At 47.2% G+C, this 24,061-nt stretch overlaps 1 protein-coding gene across 2 annotated transcripts in view; it reads right to left on the bottom strand.

The window, feature by feature from the left end:
- The window catches only part of LOC111529844 (putative EP400-like protein), a 34,517-nt gene extending 13,592 nt beyond the window's left edge, over nt 1–20,925 (bottom strand). For both annotated transcript variants that reach the window (XM_023196859.2, XM_026449536.1), the window contains exons 1-3: nt 20,790–20,925; nt 2,033–2,206; nt 904–1,638 (exon numbers count right to left, since the gene is read on the bottom strand). In XM_023196859.2, the coding sequence (XP_023052627.2) occupies nt 904–1,638; nt 2,033–2,182 (885 nt within the window). In that variant the 5' untranslated portion in view covers nt 2,183–2,206; nt 20,790–20,925. The remainder of the gene's footprint in view (nt 1–903; nt 1,639–2,032; nt 2,207–20,789) is intronic.
- Nucleotides 20,926–24,061: the final 3,136 nt, after the last annotated feature.

Genomic DNA, 24,061 nt, shown 5'->3' with positions numbered 1-24,061 from the left:
CCATCTCAAAAAAAAAAAAAAAAAAAAAAAGAAACACACACACAAAACACAAAAACTGTTCCCTTGAAACTCTATAGATAGGCTACACATGGTGGCTCACACCTGTAATCCCAGCACTTTGGGAGGCCGAGGTGGGCTGATCACTTGAGGCCAGGAGTTCAAGACCAGCCTGGCCAACATGGTGAAACCCCATCTCTACTGGAAATACAAAACATCAGCCGAGCGTGGTGGCACATGCCCGTGATCCCAGCTACTCGGGAGGCTGAGGCACGAGAATTGCTTGAACCCGGGAGGCGTAGGTTGCAGTGAGCTGAGATCGCACCGCTGCACTCCAGCCTGGGCGACAGAGCAAGACTTTGTCACAAAAAAAAAAAAAAAGAAAGAAAGAAAATGAAATTCTATACATTTTTGCTCTGTGTATTCTGAGTCTAAGTTAGAGCTGTACTTGTTCAGAAACTGTTGACATTGAGATGTGTGTTCAGGAACCTTGGAACCTTGGCTTTAAGCCCATCCAGCCCTGACTGCAGGCGGCTAGCAAGGGTGGACTCTGGAGGTTCTCACCTTGCACGGCACAACCGTTTAGGAGCAGGCAAATGTGGTGACATTCCAAGAAAGGTGCCAGGACGCTGCCCCTGTGAGCACCTGCCACAGAGGTGCCTGAACCACCACTGGAGAGGGGGGCTGCCAGGGGTTCAGCCAGGTGCCAGGATCCCCGGAACCACCCTCTGTAAACGTGGGGAGCCTGTGAGAGACTTTAAACCACTATTCACGGCCACAGTGTGTTTTAAAAGTGAAGTGCCTAGAATGCATGCTCTGAGATGGTAAGCTCTGCGTTGCACCTGCACGCAGCATAAGCCCTGAGCTCTGCTTCCCATGACAAGCACCAAAACAGAGAACTGTTACCTCATCATTAATGACTTCAAAGTGCTCCTCCTCCTCCTCTTCAATGTCCAAATCATTCTGCCTAAGATATGCTTGTAATGGTCCATACAGTCTCTCCTTGAAAGCTAAGAAATCCATCATGTTCCCTTGAAAGTGTTGCAAGAAAAACAGTTCAATCAAATACTCCTTGAAGACCTCCTTCAGAGCCTGCATCTCCTGGTAATGATAGTCCAGGCACTGCTTCCTCATCTGCACCATCTCCGGAGAGGCTGGGGGAATCTCCTCTAACTTCTTGGGAGCCTTCTTCACTCCCGCGTTCCCCACAGACGTGAGTGGGAGGCTGGAAAGGCCTGGGGGCACGGCAGTCCTGGAAGGGCTGGTGGGCGGGGGTGGGGACGTCATCCCAAACCCCGCTGCGCCCCCAGCCCCGGGGAGCAGCACGCCAGGCGTCCTCTCGAAGCCCAGGGGCCAGGACAGCGGCGGCCCCTGCAGCACCTGCTGCTGCTGGACCAGCTGGCCCTGGATGATGCTGCTGATCTGTGGTGGCAAGTTAGCCGTGGTGATGTGGCTTGGGCTGGCCAGGGGCTGCAGGCCAGTCCCACCCGCGGCTGCAGGGCTCTGGGGTCCCAAGTGGATGGTGCCCCCTGACTGTGTGTGGGGCTGGGAGGGTCTCCGCTTTCGGACTGTGATGGGCGTACCCGGGTGCTGGAGCTGAACCTGGGCTCCCTGGGCGATCTGGGTGAGTCCTGACCCATCCTGAAACACAAAGTGTCCGCCACTGGATGGGCTCAAGCTGATCTGTCTCACCAGCACACTGGCATCCATGAACCCCCCGTGGGGCTGCTGCTGCAGAGGCCCAGCCCAGGGCTAGGAGCACCTGCACGCACATTCTGCAGGGCCTGCCCCGGCCCGGGGCCGGGCTGCGTGGGGCTCTGGGTCTGAACCTGCTGGGGTATGGGGATGTGACCTGAATGTACCATGGAGACCCGTGCTCAAACTGCCATGGCTGGGTGCCAAACTGGAAGCCTGGAGAGGTGGGACTGGGGAGCGGCAGTGGGGCCAGTGTGACCTGTGGGATTCCCTCGAGCCCAGGGCCCATGCCCTGCAGGGCAACATTCATGTTCTCCCCACCCGCAGGGCTCCCTCTCACCATCAGCTGCTGCAGTTGGTGGCTGGGGGATGGCAGCGTGAGGGGCGGGGCTGGCTGGGAGCATGCTGGCTGCTCCTCGCCCGTGCCGGGGCAGGCCCTGGGCCACGGGACGTGGTGCTGGCTGCTCTGGGAGCTGCTGATGTGCTGCATGGCCGCGTCTTCAGGAAATGCTCCCTAAACAAATGCAGAAAAGTTAGAGTTGAGTGAGGCGAGCTCCATGCCCCGGCGCCTTTCAGAGCCTGCACAGGTGTCTGGAAAGGTGGCTCAGGAGGGGCCAATGCGGGCCTAGCAAACCCCAGGTGCCAGACTGCTACCCAGGCAAAAAAGGCTCAGGTCGGAATATCTGCTCCGCGAGAGACGCGTGGCGAGCTCCCCTGCCTCACGCTTTTCTTGAACTCAAGTATTAATACCTGCTTAATCCAACTCTACCGCAAGGGGCTGAAAGTGCTGGCAAGGAAGAGCATGGGAGGGAGGAGAAGGGAGAGAAGCACAGGACAGCAGGGCATCTCCAGCGGGTGGCAGACGGTAGCTCAGGATCACGAAGGTCAGTTCTCTACGCCCCTTACGTGATCTCATTTCGTTTTCACAGTCATGCCGTGGGATCACTCCTATTGATAGACCGTTTCCACAGAGAGACACTGAGGCAGCAGCAATGAGCTCCCTGGGCTGCGGGGTCCAGCCCTATGGGGCTTAGCGGGTGTTCTCCCTGTGTGCGGAGATGAGAGATTGTAATAAATAAAGACACAAGACAAAGAGAAAAGAGAAAACAGCTGGGCCCAGGGGACCACTACCATCAAGGCGCAGAGACCGGTAATGGCCCCGAACAGCTAGGCGCACTGATATTTACTGCATACAAGACAAGGGGGGCAGGGTAAGGAGGGTAGATCTTCTAAGTGCTTGATAAGGGGAAGCAAGTCACGTGATGACAGGACAGGGGGCCCTTCCCTTTTAGGTAGCCGAAGCAGAGACAGAAGGCAGCATACGTTAGCGTTTTCTTCTATGCACTTATAAGAAAGATCAGACTTTAAGATTTTCACTATTTCTTCTACGGCTATCTACTACGAGCTTCAAAGAGGAACCAGGAGTACGGGAGGAGCATGAAAGTGGACAAGGAGCGTGACCACTGAAGCACCACAGGGAGGGGGCTAGGCCTCCGGATGACTGCGGGCCGGCCTGGATCATATCCAGCCTCCCACAAGAGGCTGGTGGAGCAGAGTGTTCCCCGACTCCTCCAAGGAAAGGAGACTCCCTTTCACGGTCTGCTAAGTAATGGGTGTCTTCCCAGACGCTGGTGTTGCCGCTCAACCAAGGAGCCCTCAAGCGGCCCTTATGCAGGTGTGACAGAAGGCTCACCTCTTGCCTTCTAGGTCACTTCTCACAATGTCCCTTCAGCACCTGACCCTATACCCGCCGGTTATTCCTAGGTTATATTAGTAATGCAACAAAGAGTAATATTAAAAGCTAATGATTAATAATGTTTATAGTAATGATTGATAATGTCCATGATCATCTCTATATCTGATTTGTATTATGACTATTCTTATTCTAACTATTTTCTTTATTATACTGAAACAGTTTGTGCCTTTAGTCTCTTGCCTCGGCACCTAGGTAATCTTTCGCCCACATCGGGCCAAGCTATGAAGTGGTGGAGCCATCATCCAGCTCCAAGCACACGGGCTCTGAGGCCCATGGGCCTCACTATAGGACAACACCATGGACAGGTCCAGAGCCTGCCCCTGAATCTGGAACTTGGACACTATCAACCCCAGTGCTAAAACATCAGTTCCACGGATTTGATCCTGCATGAAGACTGAACACTTGATTGATGGTTTTCAGCATTTCATCTGTCCTGAAGGACTCAGTGCATACTGCCTGGTAGAAAAAGGCAAAGGGAATCTGTTTCAGAAGTAGTCATTCCAGAGACAGGCTGGAAACACGGGGACAGAGTGGACCTGAGGCACTCCAGGTGTGGCCTGACCCTGGCTGGGAGGACAGTCCAGCTCCCACCCTCCTACTATGACAGTAGATCCCAACTGCCACGTGTTTTTTAATGAAGGACATGTATTACAGACAAATGCATTTTATGGACGGCTCAGACCTGACGTTTTTTCCATCATCACCAACATAGAAATTCAAGGGAAACATTCAAAAAGCTGCAAAGATACCACCCACTACAGAAGCAGCCTCTCCTAACGCCTGATGCTCAGGGACACAGTAGACAGTGCTTACGTGAAAATGGTGCAAGCTCACATCCAGCACGAGGTGTGGCGAGCCAGGCAGACACGAAGCGACACCTGCCAGCAAAACCATTTATAAAGAGTGCTTGATAAACACACTGTTTATGTTCAATTTTAAATGGAAAAATTCAAGATCCAAAATTATGTAATTTGAAAGATTTAATACAAAGACTCAAAATATGCCCACAGGTGGTGGTCTCTGGGTTAGGTAGATTATAATGATTTTTTCCCTTTTTATACTTTTTTGTACTTTCTAGATGTTCTATAATTACTATGTGGTATTTTTATATCCACAGGGGAAAAAAGGCATCTTTTTAAAAAGTGTTTTTCCTGGCCGGGCACAGTGGCTCACGCCTGTAATCCCAGCACTTTGGGAGGCCGAGGCAGGTGGATCCATGAGGTCAAGAGATCGAGACCATCTGGCCGACATGGTGAAACCCCATCTCTGCTAAAAATACAAAAATTAGCCGGGCGTGGTGGTGGGCACCTGTAGTCCCAGCTGCTCGGGAGGCTAAGGCAGGAGAATTGCTTGAACCTGGGAGGTGGAGCTTGCAGTGAGCTAAGATCACACCACTGCACTCCAGCCTGGCGATAGAGTAAGACTCTGTCTCAAAAGAAAAAAAAAAGTGCTTTTGTTTACTAGTAAACTCTTCTTCCAGGTGTGCAAAGTTTGCACATGAGGGACTGTAATCTAGTAACGTAATAATTAGAAGATGCACAGAAGACACAAGGCAAAAATTTATTTGTACATTATTTCTAACTCAGAACACTTTTTCCTATGGAAATGCAATGTCTATAGTCTCTTTCTAAGATAAGGCAGATCAGTGGCTCTGTACTTCGGAAGACTGTGCCCACAGGGGACACCAGGCAATGTCTGGAGGCATTTTTGGTTGTCACAACTGATAAGGGTGGGAGCACTCCTGGCGTCTGGTGGTAGAGGCCTGGAGATCGCTAACCATCCTGCAACACACAGCACAGCCCCACCATGAGGAATCTTCTGGCCCTCAGTGTGAACCAGCTGAGGCTGAGAACCTAAGACAGAGGCGGCGGCCCTGTGGGCCTGACCCGCCACACCATCCGCACCGTGTGTCCAGGACTGAGCGAGGCTTCTCCTTGCAATCAGGCCACCCAGGCGCACAAGGATGCAGCCTGGCCCTCAGTGGCAGCCAGACTGACCCCGGCTCTTCAACTTGTTGACACGGAGGGGGCCACTGGCCCTCCTGAGAATCTGGTGAAAGCTGTGCACTGTTCTTACCAAACACACCTCACAGCCACCAGCTTTACATGTTCACACACAACGGGCTCTAAGAACCAGACCCTCACTCGGCAGTAAGGGATGAGGCCGGGGGAGCCAGTGACTCCTCATGGGGCAGAAGGGCAGCTGGATCCCCTGTGAGAAAGCCCAGCCTGGGCGGGGCCGGCCAGCAGGACCAATGGTGGGCAAGAGTCCTAAGGGGACCATAGAAGGTCTGGGGTTAGCAGGCAGCGCCTGGGCTCTGGAGAGGTCAGATGAAGGGAACAGCGAGTCAGAGTGCAGAGGAGCCTGTGCTGGTACCTGGGAGGAGGGGGCAGTCCTCTTCCATGACTGCTCCCAGATGACAGGACTCCCACCAGAGCAATGCTCAGAAAGAGAACAGTGCATACGTCCCCTTCCCACAGCCGTAGTCAGAGCCTCCTGCCAGCCCTGATCACAACATCAAGGACTGGCGGTGTCTCCGTGCCTGCGTGCCCAGGGCACACACACAGTCATCTCCAGACACCGCCTTGGCTGCTGGTAGAGCCTCTGTGAGGGCGGCCAACACACAGCCAAACTGTAGCTCTCCACCCACCACAGGCTTCTGTGGTCTCCATGCAGCAGACATCCCTGGGAGCCCCCAGGTTGCTGGGCGGGGCTTCCTCCTTAGTTCAGATTCTCCACAGATGCTGCTTTTCCTGAGGCAGAGTGCAGCAGAGACCCTTCCTGTCACCCTACACTGACGCAGGCCTGAAACCAGAAAAGGGGCTCAGAACACTCACGGGGCACAATAGGGCTGCAGCAGGAAGAAGGGAGAGGAGCCCTCCTGGGGCCATGCAGGCTGGTCAGCAATATTCAGTACATGCACTGGAGGAGGCAAAGGCCAACCAGCAGTTCAGCCGTATTCGTTGTATTAGAGTGAACTTAGTGTATCACAGTGAATCCCAGCACTTTGGGAGGCTGAAGCAGGCGGATCACTTGAGGTCAGGAGTTTGAGACCAGCCTGGCCAACATGGCGAAACCCTGTCTCTACTAAAAATACAAAAATTAGCCAGGCGTGGTGGCGGGCACCTGTAATCCCAGCTAGTTGGGAGGCTGAGGCAGAACTGCTTGAACCCCTGGGAGGTGGAGGTTGTAGTGAACCGAGATCAGGCCACTGCACTCCAGCCTGAGTGACAGAGTGAGACTCTGGTCTCCAAAAAAAAGGAAAAAAGACAAAAGGTTTTTCCAAATGTACAACACTGAAGAATTCACCACCAGCAGATGTGCCGTATAAGAAATGAAGGACATGCTTTAGGAATGAGGGGGACAGATCCAAGGTGAACATCTGGTTCCATACAGTAAACTTGGGAAGAAGAAAACTTCCTCACCTGATACAGAATCTCAGTGGCTACAACAGCTAATGATACTCAATGGTAAAAGCCTGAAAGCTTTCCCTCTAAGACGGAAACAAGGAAGGGATGTAATATGTCTTGGATCTGTGTCCCCACCAAATCTCATGTGGAATTGTAATCCCCAGTGTTGGAGGAAGGGCCGGATGGGAGGTGACTGGATCATGGGGGCATTTTCTCATGGTGTTACACCATCCCCCTTGGTCACAACAGTGAGTTCTCATGAGATCTGGTCATTTAAAAGTGTGTATCACCAGCCAGGCGTGGTGGCTCATGCCTGTAATCCCAGCAGTTTGGGAGGCCGAGGCGAATGGATCACTTGAGGTCAGGAGTTCGAGAACAGCCTGGCCAACTTGGCAAAACCCCGTCTCTACTAAAAATACAAAATTAGCCAGGCATGGTGGCGCACACTTGTAATCCCAGCTACTCAGGAGGCTGAGGCAGGAGAATCACTTGAACCTGGGAGGCGGAGGTTGTAGTGAGCCAATATTCACACCACTGCACTCCAGCCTGGGAGACAGACTGAGACCCTATCTCAAAACAAAAAAGTATATCCAAAAACATAAAATATTCAAAAATAAATCTGATAGATGTGCAAGACCTGTACACCAAAACCACAAAACACTGCAGGGAGAAAATTTTGAAGACATTAACAGTGTTCATGAGTCAGAAGATTCAGTATTGTTAATATGTCAGTTCTCCCAAAATTGATCTAAAAATTGAATGTAATGTCAATCAAAAACCCCAAGAGGCTTTTAACAGAAATTGAGAAGCAGATTTTAAAGTTCATAAGGAAATGCAAAGAACCCAGAAGAGCCAAAATTATGAAAAAGACAAAAACACTTAGATTTCCTGACTTTAACGTGTCGTATAAAGCTATAGCAATTAAGACAGCATGGAAATAGAACGATGTTACAGAACACCAGAAATAGATTCACACATACATGGTAAACACATTTTCAACAAAGAGGAAAGATCATAAAGTGGAGGAAGGATAATGTTTTCAAATATGATGCTGAAACAGTTGGATATCCATATGCAAAAAAATGAACTTTGATCCGTTATCATACAACAGACAAAAAAAAATTCAAAATGGATTGTAGACCTAAATGTGAAATCTAAAACCAAAAACTTCCTAGAAGGAAATATAGAAAAAAATATCTTTGTGTGTGATCTTTGTAATTCTGGGTTAGACAAAGATTTTTCAGATTCAACAGGATGATTCATACAAGAAAAAACTAGTAAGTTAGGCTTCATGAAAATTAAAACTTCTGCTCCTGAAAAGACACTGTTAAGATAACCACAGACTAGAAAATATTTTCAAATCACGTATCTGATACAGAACTTCTATCTAGAATTCTCCAACTCAGTTTTTTTTTTTTAATTTCACCAGGCAAACAATGTCAACAAACACTGTCAAAGAAAAATGGATAGAAAATAAGCACATGAAAAGATGCTCAACATCAGTAGTAGTAGAATAGGGAAATGCAAATTAAACCCACAGTGAGATACTCCTACAGGCCTTACTAAGATGGCTCAAGACCAATCATACTGGCTGCTAAGGATGTGGAGAAACTGGAACCTTCATATACTACTAGGGGGAATATAAAATGGTCCACACACTTTGGAAAACAGTTTGGCAATTTCTTAAAAAGGTAAACACCTGCCATATAATCCAGCCATTCCACTCCTAGGTACTTATCCAAGAAAAGAGACAGCAGGTGTCCATACCAAGTCTTGTAAGTGAGTATTCCTCCTAGGTTTATTTGTGAGAGTCAAAAACTGGAAACAACCCAAATGTCCACTGACAGGTGAATGGATTAAAAAATTATGATCTATCCCTACAATGGAATCTATTTGGAGTATCATTCAGCAATAAAAAGGAATTAACTGGTGATACATGCAAAAAAAATGAATCTTAAGAAAAAGTTAAGTCAAAGAAGCCAGACACAAAAGAGGACACTGTTCCTAATTCCATTATAAGGAATTCTAGAAAAGGCCAATTACATGACAGCAGATCAGCGCTTGCCTGGGGCCGGGCCTGAGGTGGGAAAGGTGGCAAAGGGATGCAAGGGCCCCTAGGGTGAGGAAAACACCCTAAAAAGTTGCTCTGCAACCACGTGGTGAACACTTACCCGGATTCAACGAAGAGTGCACTTAACGTGAGTGAATTTTATGGTAGGTAGCTTATACCTAAATAAAGCTATTTTTAAAGTATAGTGGATAAATATGCATTTATATTTTTAATTGACTATTTTATCTATTTTTTTTTAAAGGCTGGTGCCTGGACTGTTAGAAATGCAAAATGCGGCCGGGCGCAGTGGCTCAAGCCTGTAATCCCAGCACTTTGGGAGGCCAAGGCGGGCGGATCACGAGTCAGGAGATCGAGACCATCCTGGCTAACACGGTGAAACCCCGTCTCTACTAAAAAATACAAAAAAAAAAAAAAAACTAGCTGGGCATGATGGCGGGCGCCTATAGTCCCAGCTACTCGGGAGGCTGAGGCAGGAGAATGGCGTAAACCCAGGAGGCGGAGCTTGCAGTGAGCTGAGATCAGGCCACTGCACTCCAGCCTGGGCCACACAGCAAGACTCCGTCTCAAAAAAAAACAAAAACAAAAACAAAATAAATGCAAAATGCTTATTCCCTGGTGCCACAAAGAAATAGCACTCAAACATACATTTAATTTTCTCAGCAAGGCAGTTTTTACTTTCTGCAGAAAGCATGCTCCTCGCAGATGGAACAATGGCAAGAGCACACCTGGACAGGGCAGGGGCAGGAGTTCTTATCCCTGACGCAGGTAGTCCCTACTGCTGTGTCGTTCTCCTATTGGCTAGGGTTGGACCACACAGTCTTAGCTAATTCCGATTGGCTATTTTAAAAAGAGTGGGAGTATAAGCCAGAGTGGCGGGGTGAGTAGGTTGGTAGGAAGGATGGTTAGGAACAGGTAACTAAAGGTGACTCAGGTCAAAGCAGGTGACTGGGATGAGTCAGGACGGAGCAGGTGACCAGGGGAACGGATGTGAACTACTGACTAGGACTGGCGGGAAAGTTGTTTACTGAAACTAGAGGCAAGGGGGTGAAGAGAACCAGGAAGTTAAACTTTAAAATGGAGAATCAAAGAATAAGAGAGCTGAACAGACGGACATACTGATTCTTTGAAGAGAAACTTGGGGTTCATTATATTTAACTCTTTATTTCTACGAATCAAGTGTGCTCAGAAAATCAAAGAGGCAATAGAGAGTCTGAAAACTATGATTCTGTCTCACTATTAGAACAGGATTAGTAGGGAGAATGAGACTAACAGAATAGAAACCAATTAAAATATAAAAAGAGGTATTTCCTGAAGAGAAAGGCTGAAAAAACATTTTTTAAAAGATAGGTTGGATAGAAAAAGAAAAACAAGGCCAGGTGAGGTGGCTCATGCCTGTAATCCCAGCATTCTGGGAGGCCGAGGCGGGTGGATCACTTGAGGTCGGAAGTTCAAGATCAGCCTGACCAACAGGGAGAAACCCCGTCTCTACTAAAAATACAAAACATTAGCCAGGCATGGTGGCGCATGCCTATAATCCCAGCTACTCAGGAGGCTGAGGCAGGAGAATCACTTGAACCTGGGAGGTGGACGTTGCAGTTAAGCCAAGATTGGGCCACTGTACTCCAGCCTGGTCAACAAGAACGAAACTCTGTCTCAAAAAAAAAAAAAAAAGAAAAGAAAAGAAAAGAAAAAAGAAAAAGATCTGTCCTACAGAGAAAGGCTGAATAAATTTTTTTAAAAGATAGGTTGGACAGAAAAAGAAAAACAAAGCCGGGCACAGTGGCTCACGCCTATGATCCCATCACTTTGGGAGGCTGAGGTGGGTGGATCACTTGAGGTCAGGAGTTCAAGACCAGCCTGGCCAACATGGTGAAACCCCGTCTCTACTAAAAATACAAAAATTAGCCCAGCATGGTGGCACATGCCTGTAATCCCAGCTACTCCGGAGGCTGAGGCAGAAGAATTGCTTGAACCTGGGAAGCAGAGGTTGCAGTGAGCTGAGATAGCAACAATGCACTCCAGCCTGGGGGACAGAGCGAGACTCCATGGAAAGAAAGGAAGGAAGGAAGGGAGGGAGGGAGGAAGGGGAGGGGAGGGAAGAGGGGAGGAGAGGGGGAGCGGGGAGAGGGGAGGGGAAGGGAGAAAAACAAGATCTTTTGCAAAGACCAGGACAACCAAACAAAAGAGGTAAAGGGAATGCACTCAAGTCTGCCTGATGGTCCACGAGGCAGGAAACGGAGTCTCAGAGCCAGCTGGGACACTCCTCTAGAGGAGGCTTCCTGAGAGTGATGGCAGAAGGGAACCCAGGACAAGCAGCAGAGGCATGGCTCAAAGCCTGAAACCGGCGGGGACCCCGTTGGGAGGCAGCCAGCCTCAGCTCCAGAACCCGCTGAGGAAGGTTCTGCACGAAACAAAGGTGGGCACAAGGGAGCTGGAGAGGACACCCTCAGGCCCATAAGCACCAGCCAGAGTCAGCCTCTCTCAAGCAGCTCTGTGTCCAGCCAGGCACACCCAGCTCCAAGGACACCTGGCAAGAATTTCAACTGCCCCTTGCTCCAAGAGCCATAGTAGTACAGTCAAACAAAACAAAATTCATGGCAAACACATAGAACAGGACAAAAAGAAGCCTTATGTACTGATTAAAGCTGCAATTCGGCAGGGCATATGATGGCACCTGTGGCCCCAGATACTTGGGAGGCTGACGCAGGAGGATCACTTGAGCCTTGGAGTTGGAGGCTGCCATAAACTATGATCATGCCACTGCACTCCAGCCTGGATGACAGAGCAAGACTCTGTCTGTAAAATATACTAATAAAATTTTTAAAAGAGTCGCAACTCACAAATTATACATGACATACATAAATCTTTATAAACCAACATTATAGCAACCAAATGCATGAAAACAAAATTTCCTAGGAGAACCTGATTTTAAAACCAAAACCAAAAAAAAAGAACTCATTTAAAATGAAAGACTGTAAAACACCTCTTTCAAAACCTGATTGATCAAATCGGACAAAAATAAAGAATGGAATACAATGCAACAAAATAAATAATGTGCTTGCTATAAAACTTTGTACTTGGCCGGGCATGGTGGCTCACACCTGTAATCCCAGCACTTTGGGAGGCCAAAGCCAGCAGATCATGAGGTCAGGAGATAGAGACCAACCTGGCTAACATGGTGAAATCCCATGTCTACTAAAAATGCAAAAAATTAGCCGGGCGTGGTGTCGGGAGCCTGTAGTCCCAGCTACTAGGGAGGCTGAGGAAGGAGAATGGCGTTAAACCGGGAGGTGGAGTTTGCAGTGAGCCGAGATCACGCCACTGCACTGCACCCTCAGTGACAGAGTGAGATTCTGTCTCAAAAAAAAAAAAAGACAAATGTTGAGAATTAAAATATATAGCCATAGAACAGATTACAATAGTTAGGAGACAATGTGTACCTCCATGGTGATTACCTGGAATATCTACCAAAAAAAAAAAAATCACTTTCCTACTAAACATAAACTAAAAAAATTGCCCCGAGGAGGAGAGAAAAGTGACCAAAAACTACCAAAAAGAAATCAGGCTGGGCACGGTGGCTCACGCCTGTAATCCCAGCAGTTTGGGAGGCCGAGGCTGGTGTATCATGAGGTCAGGAGATCGAGACCATCCTGGCTAACATGGTGAAATCCCGTCTCTACTAAAAATACAAAAAAATTAGCAGGGTGTGGCGGCGGGCGCCTGCAGTCCCAGCTACTAGGGAGGCTGAGGCAGGAGAATGGCGTTAACCCGGAAGGGGGAGCTTGCAGTGAGCCAAGATCACGCCACTGCACTCCAGCCTGGGTGACAAAGCCAGACTCCGTCTTAAAAAAAAAAAAAAAGAAAAAGAAAATTAAGTAGCTATCGTTTTAAAAGACTCTAAGAGACAATGGGATTTTACTTCACTGAGCTCTATTTAACCTTTAAAGCTCAAGTAATTACTATGCTATTTAAATATTTCAAGTTTATGGAAAAAATACAGATCTCTCTAATTCACTTTATAAAATTAGCATTTAATACCCAAAGCTGACAGATAGTACAAAAAAGCAATACACTTATAAGAATTTTGCATATGCCTGGTATAAACATTATTTTTAAAAGTTCATAAATAGAACCGAGCATACACTCGAAGAAAAACACTGTCAAAGGGGAGTCAGTCCAGTGATTCAGGGAGTGGCCGGTATCAGAAAACCGACAAACTTGACCACCATTTTGAAGCTAAAAGCCACTAAATGAAAAAACGATATCCTATAAAATTTAGCAGCTCTTCCGAATAATAATTCAAAGTAAAACACATATCAAAGGAAACAAATTGAACATAATGTTTTAAAAACTAGCTCCCAAAACTCAACAGCAATAATCATATTAAATGCTGATACGCAGAAACTAATTCCATTAAATCAGGAACACAAGGATGCAAATGTCACCATTTCTATGTAGCACTTCAACAGAGGTTTTAGCAGTTAAAAATAAAAAGAAACAGGAAGTAATGAGGGAAGGGAATACAATTTGTTATTATTTACATATATATTTTTTAGAGATAGGGTCTCACTCTGTTGCCCAGGCTGAAGTACACTGGCAGATTCTTGGCTCACTGCAGCCCCAACCTCGCAGGCTCAAGTGATCCTCCCACCTCAACTTCCCAAGTAGCTGGGACTATTATAGGCACGAGCCACCACATCCAGCTAATTTTTTATAGAGACAGGGTTTCGTCATGTTGCCCAGGCTGGTCTCAAACTCCTGGGCTCAAGTGATCTTCCTGCCTCAGCCTCCCAAAGTGCTGGGGTTACAAGCATGAGCCACTGCACCTGTCCTGAAATTATATTTATTTGTATATGATATAATTGTATGCCTACAATACCCACAAGACCAAAACTTGTAAGAATAACAATTTGGTGCCAGGCACAATGGCTCACACCTGTAATCCCAGCACTTTGGGAGGCCAAGGTGGGTAGATCACCTGAGGTCAAGAGTTTGAGACCACCCTGGCCAACATGATGAAACTCCGTCTCTACTAAAAAAAAAAAAAATTAGCCAGGTGTGGTGGTGGGTGCCTGTAATCCCAGCTACTCTGGAGGCTGAGGCAGGAGAATCGCTTGAACCTGGGAGGCAGAGGTTGCAGTGAGCCGAGATCGCGCCCCTGCCTTCCAGCCTGGGCGACAGAGTGAGACTTGGCCTCGAAAAAAAAAAAAGAATAACAATTTTGTTGAGGTGCCTGCAATCAAGATAAATATACAAAACTCAACAGGCTTTTTTTTTATGTCAGCAACAGACAACTGAAATAGAAATTTTAAGATGTCCCATTTGGAGGCCACAAAAACTATAAAATGCCAGTCAGTACATTTACCAAGAAGAGCACAAGCAGAAATAAACTATATAATGTTATTAAAGGACATTAAAAAACACATGATTAAGGCTGGGTGTATTGGCTCACGCCTGTAATCCCAACACTTTGGGAGGCCAAGGGACAATCACCTGAGGTTGGGAGTTTGAGACCAGCCTGACCAACATGGAGAAACCCCATCTCTACTAAAAAAAAAAAAAAAATACAAAATTAGCTGGGAGTGGTGGCGCATACCTGTAATCCCAGCTACTCAGGAGGCTGAGGTGGGAGAATCGCTTGAACCCTTGAACCTGAGAGACGGAGGTTGTGGTAAGCCGAGATTGCACCATCGCACTCCAGCCTGGGCAACAAGAGCAAAACTCCGTCTCAAAAAAAAAAAGAATAAAATGAAGCAACATACCATGTTCCAGAATAAGATTTACTATCATAAAATGTCATGCCTTCAAAACTGAACATATATATATATGTAATGCAATTCTGAAGAGGATTACAATGAGTTTGGGTTTTGTTTTGCTTTAGAAATAAGAAAAAAATTAGCTTAAAGCTCACAAGAAATGATATATGTTTTTAAAGAGACAATGCTTTTTTGAAAAACATGAAAGAATACCGACAAAAGAAAAACAAAATAGTAGAATTCCTGATTTAGGAAAATAGTCATACTTATTCTAGAGCTTCTGTAATAAAAAAGCAATGTAGGTATATATAGCTATTGTGTAGCCATAAAAATTAAAAGTTTAAACTAAAAAAACAGTAGCATGCTCTTGGCCTCCCAAAGTTACTAGGATTGCAGGTGTGAGCCACCATGCCCAGCCTGAAATTATTTTTATTTGCAAATGATATAATTCTATGCCTACAAAATCTGAGACGAAAAGTTATAAGAATACTTTGAATTTGGTGAAGTGTCTGTAATCAAGATAAATATACAAAAACCAACAGGTTTTTATTGAAAAACGAAAAAGAGGAAAGAAAAAGGAAAAAGATTCAAAAATGAGATAAGAATGAGATAAGAATGCTTTATTTAATAAATGGTAGTGGCATTGGGAGAAAATATTTGCAAACCACACATTTAATAAGGAGCTAATATCCAAAATATATAAGGAACTGAAACCACTCAATAGCATGAAAACAACCTAATTTAAAAATGGGCAAAACACCTAAATAGACATATCTCAAAAGAAGATGAAAAAGAGCCAACAAATACATGAAAAAAAGGCTCATCATCACTAACCATCGGGGAGATGCAAATCAAAACCACAACGAGATTATTACCTCACAACTGCTAGGATGGCTATTACCAAAAAGACAAAAGATAGTTAAGTGTTGGCGAGAATGTGGAGAAAAGGGAACCTTTGTGCACCGTTGGTAAGAATGTAATTAGTGCAGCCATTACGGAAAACAGTACGAAGCTTCCTCAAAAAAATAAAAATAGAATGAAGATATGATCCATCAATCCCACTTTTGGGTGCACAGCCAAAGGAAACAAAATCAGGATGTTGAATAGTTATGTGTACTCGCATGTTGATGGCAGCATTATTCACAGTAGCCTAGGTACCCACCATCAGATGAATGATTTTAAAAAGTGTGGTATATATACAACACAAAATAATAGTATACCGCCATTAAAAAATAAGGAAATTCTGTCATTTGCAAGGACATGGATGAGCCTGGAGGACACTGTGCTAAGTAAAACAAGGCAGGCACAGAAAGATAAATACCACATGATCTCACTTATACATGGAATCTAAGAAAGTTGAACTCATAGAAACAGAGAGTGGAATAGCGGTTACTGGGGCCTGGGGGTGGGGGAACAAGAAAAGAGGGATATTGATCAAAGGTAACAATTTCAGTTAGATAGAAAGAATAAGCTTTAGTGATATATTGCAGAGGATGATAATTATAATAAATAACAATGCATTGTATATTTCAAAATTGCTGAAAGAGTAGATTTTAAGTGTTTTCACCACATAAAAATGGTGTGTGGGGTGATGGGTTTGTTAATGAGCACAATTTCATCATTCTATAATATAAACACATTAAGACATCATGTTGTTTTTCATAAATATATAATACATACAATGATTATTTATCAATTAAAAATTAAGGCCAGGCATGGTGGCTCATGACTGTAGTCCCAGCATTTTGGGAGGTCGAGGTGGGCAGATCCCTTGAGGCCAGGAGTTCAAGACCAGCCTGGGCAACAGGGCAAAACCCTGTCTCTACTAAAAATACAAAAATTCGCTGTGCACCTGTGGTCCCAGCTACTTATGAGGCTGAGATGGGAGAATTGCTTGAGGCTGGGAGATCAAGGTTGCAGTGAGCCAAGACTGTGTCACTGCATTCCAGCTTGGGTAACAGAGTGAGACTCTGTCTCAAAAAACTTTCCTTTAAAATTGTTAATTAAATTTAAAACAAAAAAAGAAATGGTAGTAGCATCTAGAGGGGAAAAGGTTGTCCCCTACCTCACACCATTTCAATCAGAATAAAGAACTAAATGTTATCCTGGGAGGAAGGAAGTGGAGGCAGAGAGGAGAGGAGGAGAACACTCCTACCTTATACCATTTCAATCAGAATAAAGAACTAAATGTTATCCTGGAAGGAAGGAAGAGGAGGCAGGGAGGAAAGGAGGAAAACGCTTTATTGGAATAATATTTAGGGGACTATCTCTACAACCGCGAGGTGGTGAAACCTTCTTAAGAAGTAATGCAGGAAACCCAGATGCTGTAAAGGAAAAAATACATGACTACATAAAAGATGTTTTAAACAAGATCAAAAGATGAAAAATAATTAGCAGAAAAATACATGCAATATTTTATGACTTCAAAGGGTAAATATCCCTACCATACAAAGAGCTTGGCTGGGTGCAGTGGCTCACACCTGTAATCACAGCACTTTGGGAGGCCGTGGCAGGCAAATCACTTGAGGTCAGGAGTTTGAGACCAACCTGGCCAATATGGTGAAATCCTGTCTCTATTAAAAAATACAAAAATTAGCCAGGTGTGGTGGCACCTGTCTGTAATTCCAGCTACTCTGGAGGCTGAGGCAGGAGAATCACTTGAACCCGGGAAGTGGAGGTTGCAATGAGCCGAGATCACGCCACTGCACTCCAGCCTGGGCAACTGAGCAAGACTCTGTCTCAAAAAAAAAAAAGAAAAGAAAAAGAAAAGAAAAGAAAGAGCTCCTATAAAATAGTTCAAATAAAAAAAAATAAAAAAAAAAAAAAAAAAGAAAAGAAAAGAAAAGAAAAGAAAAGAAAAGAAAGAAAGAAAGAAAGAAAGAAAGAAAGAAAGAAAGAAAGAAAAGGAAATATCTCCAGGAAATGGGGAAGAACACAATGGAAAACTTCCAGAAGAGGCACTGCCAATGGGCCACAGTCCACAAAGTGCGGGACGTGGCGTCACCCATTCAACAGGCACGTCAGACGGGAGCAAAGCGTCCTCCCCATCATGGCTTCAGGCATGTAAATTGCTATAACTTTCTGGGAATAGATCTCCAGATAACTATTGAAATGTAACTGTTAAATACGCATACCCTTTGACCCACTAACACCATTTACTTCCCATTCGTGGGAATCCAGCCTATAGAAATGAAAGAAAGTGTCAGGACCCATGCATAGGAATGTGTCTCTCAGTACAAACTGTGGCAAAAAAAACAGACACGAAATGAAATCCATCAGTGGGGAATTGTTGACTAAATATGCTGTATCCTCAGTACAGACTATTATGCAAACACAAAAATAATAAATTTTTATCTCCTGACATGAGCAGATGTTGAAGACATACTACCATATTACTAACTGAAAAAGAAAAAAAGGTGGAGGGTGTAATTACAGCATAAAAGGACTGAAAAGGACTTATTTTTCTGTATTGTTTGAATTCTTATGAGGGTACATTTTGTAACATTAAAAAGCAAATTAAAAATTGGCTCATTCCAAGGTACAAAAAATTACTTTGGCAAATCAAAGTTTTTCAAAGTATCTTCAGACTCAAAGAAGTAAAAAATAAGCTGGACACAAATACACACTATTTGTTCCTGTAGCAGCTGGAATGAAACCACAGTGAAAGGGCATTTGCTTTTCCTCCTTAGAAGGGCCTCAGCACCTGACTTCGGAGAGAGCCCATTCCTTTGCCATTTTTCCCCTACGTGGTGGTTGTCACTGAACTCTTAGGGGACCAAGAATCACTTTACAACATTCTGTTCTCCTATTCAAAATGGGTCATGTTCCATATTTCTCAGAGTCATCACCCAAAATCATACATTTCAATGCTTGTTCAAATATGTGAATACCACCCAGCAAATGAGTAGGGATGCCATTATCCTTCAGGCGCTTGGTTACATGATCACCGACATTAAAGTCCTACAACTTAACCGTTTTGTAGTAGTTATGACCACTGTTACCATAACAGTTACCAGATCAGATGACAATGTATCCATGGCCAGGTGGGAAGATGTGGACCCAGCACGACCTAAAATCATGGCCAAGAGACCTCTGCACCACATGCTGACTCTGCAAGGCCATCTCTCCTTGAGTGTTAGGTATTGTTAAAGGAGGGAGTTTCTACTTGTCTGTACTGTGACTGAACATGAAGTACAGACTTTTATAAATAATACTTTTTTTTTTTTTGAGACAGAGTTTTGCTCTTGTTGCCCAGGCTGGAGTGCAATGGCATGATCTCGGCTCACTGCAACCTCGGCCTCCCAGGTTCAAGCGATTCTCCTGCTTCAATCTCCCAAATAGCTGGGATTACAGGCAAGCATCACCACACCCAGCTACTTTTTTTTTTTTTTTTTTGTATTTTTAGTAGAGATGGGTTTCTACGTTGGTCAGGCTGGTCTCGAACTCCCGACCTCAGGTGATCTGCCTGCCTTGGCCTCCCAAAATGCAGGCGTGAGCCACCACACCCGGCATAAGTAATAATTTTTAAAAGTGTCTTAGTTTAGCAAAAACACGGCAGGGACGTCAGTGAAATACCTTTGTGTTATAGCTGTCATTCTGTACACCCTGGACAACTCCATTCAACAAACAATTTAGTTAGTTTTGAAGTCTCAATAACACAGCTGGAAAAGAAACTACTGTAGTCTCCCCTTATCCATGGTTTCGTGACCCTCGGTGAACTGCAGTTCAAAAACACGTGCGTACAATACAGTAAGATATTTTAGGAGAGAGACCTCACTTTCACATGACTTTTATTACAGTATATTGTTACGACTGTTCTATTTTATTATTAGCTTTTATTAATCTCTTCCTGTGCCTAGTTTGTGAATTAAACTTTATCGTAGACATGGATGGATGCATAAGAAAACAGTATGTGTAGTGTTCACTACTATCCTCGATTTCAGGCATCCATTGGGGGTGCTGGACCATATCCCCTGAAGATAAGTGGGGGGGCACTACGTGGATTGAGAGGTACCTTCAGTGCTGCCGAGCTGTGGTAACAGCACTCACTGTGGTTCCCAGACAAGACTCTCTCTGGTCGTGAGCCCCCAACAGCCAGCGGTCCCGCTATCCGGTTTGACAGACGGAAACCAACGCCAACTAGCCTGCCTGCAGCGGTACAAATAAGCCTAAGACACAAACTTTCAGCCAGTTAACTGTAAGTAAACCAACTTTTTGGTAAGGAGGAAATATTCACCTAGCTCTTGGGCAAGATAAGTGTCTTTATTACAGAAAGTGTCAGTTCGCAGTCTTTACTGTAAAGCTGGTGGTATTAGGAGACTCTGCCTTTCCACTAACACAAAACTCCCAGTACCGGAAGGCCCTTGTCAGGAGCAGGACCCGCGGAGGGGTCCGTGGTCAGTTCTGGGGCAGCTGCCGGGCAGGGCCGCCTGTGGAGTCAACTCCACTGCTCACGTGCACCACACCCTAGGCGCACTCGTCCCTCCCGGAGTGCAGACCAGGCCCGGACCTCAGGGACTGGGGCGCCGAGGACAGGGGGCCGAGAGGGAGAGGCGGCACCAGCACCGTAGACAGCGGCGGTCTCCCGAGGCGGGAACCCGGCGGGCGGCAGTGACGGCGGTGGCACCAGGGGACGGGGTGAAGGGTCATGGGGGGAAGGGGCGGTTACCGGGCCGGACGGCCACAGGGATCGTGTCACCGAGGAAGGGGTGGGAGGTCAGGGGGTTTGGGTCACGGGATGGGGGGAAGCGGTCACCAGAAAACGGGGTGATGGGGGAGCGGGGGTGGGGGAGGGAAGGCGGGAAAGGGGCAGTTAGCAGGTCGCGGGGAGAGGGGTCGCAGGGGGAGGGTGGGCCCTCACGGGGGCAGTCACTGAGGGAGGGGCGGGGGTGTCCGGGGGGGTCGTGTCACGGGGGGGGGGTCCCTGAGGGAGGCGTGGCCGTTCGCCCAGCCGGGGTCACCGGGTGATGGGACGGAGAGAGGGGAGCGCGCGGCCGGGGAGCCTCGAGGGTAACCGGCGGGTGTGGGCGGTCGGGGGCCGAGGGTAGGGCCGACCCCTCAGGCCCGCCACGGCCCCGGCAGCGGATACGCGGGCCGTCACTCACCGCGGCTGCCGGGCGACGCGGCCAAGGGCTCCCGGCGCGGGTGAGCGCTGCGACTGCCGACTGGGCGGCGACGCCACCACAACCGACCAAACCGGCCGGCAGACGCGGAGCCACTGCGCAGGTGCGGGAGCCGGCCCGGCACTGCGCAGGCGAGACTCGGACCAGTCAGCGCCCAGCGGACCCGGAAGGGGCGGGGCGGGGAGGGCCAGGCCTCGGTCCGCGCCGGCGCGCGCCTCTGGCTCCTCCCGGAACTAGTTCGTTCCTTCATTCGCACCCACTGGCCACTGAGCTGTATTTGCCTGCCCGCCCGCCCGCCGGACGCCTGCTGAGCGCTGCTCACACTGACGAGCACAGCTAGCGGCTCCCTTCGTGGGCCCTACAGTCTAGGCGGGGAGGGGAGCACCAGGCAAAGCAGCCGGGATGGGGCAGGCTGAGGTCTGTTTTAAATCCGGCAGGGGAGTCGGGGTGCCTAGGAAGGTGAGATGTTACGTGGGATCCGAAGATCCACAAGAAGAGCCCTTTCTCTTGCCTGTGACCACTGAAATGGTGGGACATGTCCCTGGTTTCATCGTGTCCACTGTATTCAGTTGAGCTTTGGAACTGTGCATCAGGCTCCTTCCCCTGCATAACCTGCCCATCTACCTAAGAGTGAAACCCGTATCACTTACCACTACCCATTTCTTCATGGTACTTATCCCCTGAATTATTTTATCTGACCTGCTAGCATGCAACCCCCTTTTTTATTTTGCTGACAACTATAGCTTAGTTGTCCAAACTGCCACATAGTATGTATTTCATAAACAGCTGAATAAACCAGTAATTTACCCATCTCTGATCAGCTTTGATTTTCTTGAACAGTCAAGTGTTGTTCTTCCGCCACTCCAGCACTAGTGGTAAAGCTGGCATGAAATACGCTACATTAAACATTCATTGAATAGGGATAAAACAGAACCACACTACAGCTGGAGAAATAAGACAAATACTATTGTTTAGCCCAAGGTACTGCTGGAGAAGGAGAACACTGGGGAAAAATGAATAAATGAATGAATGAATGCTTAGTTATGTGGGGTGGTCTTCAAAGGAGGAGAAATACTTTACAACAAAGGAGAAAAGTACAAAGTCAGGGAGACAGGAAAGGGCTGCAAAGGGGGAAGAAAGATGCTGCTCTGGGGGCTGCAGGTGGCTACACAAAATCAGGCAGGACGTTGGAAATAAAGGTTCCTGAGTAGGGGACCATGTGACAAGCTGATAGGGCCTTATTTTTAAAATTAATTCATGGCCGGGCACGGTGGCTCACACCTGTAATCCCAGCACTTTGGGAGGCCAAGGCGGGCAGATCACTTGAGCCCAGGAGTTCGAGACCAGCCTGGTCAACATGGCGAAAGCCCATCTCTATTAAAAAAATACAAAAATTAGCCAGGCGTGGTGGTGCGCACCTGTAATCCCAGCTACTTGGGAGGCTGAGGCAGGAGAATCACTTGAACCTGGGAGGCAGAGGTTGCAATGAGCAGAGAGATCACCCCATTGCACTCCAGCCTGGTGACAGAGTGATTGCCCCCACCCCCACCCCACCCCACACAAAAAAATTCATGCACTTGGCAAGCTACGTAAACAGTTAAAAGCATGTGCATAACAGTGCAGAGTAAATACCCCTTGATCCTTTCCCCCCAGTCTCTCCCTCCACAGAGGCAGTACTAACACAACATACAATCGTCCCTCAGGACCTCCCATGGATGTCAAAATCCGAGGGGCTCAAGTCCTTGATGCAAAATGCATATAACTCAAAAACATCTTCTTGTATACTTTAAATAATCTCTGGGTTACTTATAATACTGAATGCAATGTGAATGCCATGTAAATAGTTGTTATACAGCATTGTTTGGGAAATAATAAGCCCCCCCAAAAAAGGTCTCTATATATTCAGTACAGACACATTTTTGTTTCTGAGTATTTTCGATCCTTGGTCGGTTGAACTCATGGACGCAGAATACACCACATGCAGGGGCAAATACTTGCAGGATATTCTACGCACATCCAGGCATACAACCAGTTCCATCCTGGTAGCATACTTCACAAACATATCCCCCACCACAGCTGTACTTTCTTGTCTGTAGAGGCTGCACTGCATTCCACCGAATGTATAAAGCATAATCTACCCAATAAAATGGGACCTTCAGAAAAATGAATGTGGCCAGGGGGAACAGATACTGCAGCAACAGCATAGCAGGACACCCTACAGCAAAGGAATCTCCCCTCCTGTTGCCCTGGATCACAACGCCCAACTCTGGGGTGCTGGTGGGCAGCTGTCACATGATCTGACATCTTGAGTAGGAGGTGACACAACACACTCTGGGCTCAGAGGCTACCTTCAGGTCTTGATGGCTGTGTGCAGGCACAAAGCTTCACCCACTGGCCCCTGGTTGCTACTGGACAGCAAACAGCAACAGCCTCAAGGCCAGATACGCCACCGCAGGGCCTGCTGCCACCGGCACACTTGGCAAAGACGTGATGGTGGGGTCAGGATGGATAGAAACAGTAGCCTTTGCAAAACCTGCAGTCCTCTCCACTGGGAGTATAAAAGACGGACACCAAGTGCAGCGCCCAACGTTGCACTGGATCCTCAAGCCACCTTAGGAGAGGGGACATGGGGACACAGAGGCCTTGAAGAAGGAAGTCACTCACCCCTGGTTACGTGGTTGGTAGGCATGGAGCCGCAGGTACACCAGGCACTGCAGTACAGACCCCCAGGGGCCAGGGGGCACCAGCCGGGCTTTGCAGCTGGCTTTCCCGCCCACCCTGGTATCTGCACTATCACCTGCAGACACCAAGTGTGCACCCAGACCCTGCGAGCTTTCAATCTGGAAGACCTGAAGTGGAAGCCCAAAGCTGCAGGGTCATGTGCCCCGTGAACTCCCATTTTGTGGTGGGAAAAAAGATACCAAAACTAACCGTGGGCTTCTGGGATGCTTCTTTACTTTGCGTAATGCGTGTATTTTCAATTAAAAGTAGGCACTGACTTTTGTAATCAGATTTAAAACGAAACGAAGAAAAGTCCAAAAGCAGAAGAAAAAGAGAAGCAACAATTCCCAGGCCACCTGCTCACAGGCGTTTTCGGTGGTGAGCACCTGTGAGCAGGTGTCCCTGCCCTTACTCAGGCACATGGACTGGATGTGGAAGGACACTGGTGCCAGCATGGCCCCCAGGGCAGTGACAACGGGTGCTGTGCGGGTGGCAGGCCACACGGGGCCACCATGGCCCCCAGGACAGTGACG

Source organism: Piliocolobus tephrosceles, chromosome 10, assembly GCF_002776525.5.
Source record: "Piliocolobus tephrosceles isolate RC106 chromosome 10, ASM277652v3, whole genome shotgun sequence".
Lineage (NCBI taxonomy): Eukaryota > Metazoa > Chordata > Mammalia > Primates > Cercopithecidae > Piliocolobus > Piliocolobus tephrosceles.
The sequence above is the reverse complement of the archived record's forward strand: the minus strand, read 5'-3'. Positions and strand labels throughout refer to the sequence as shown.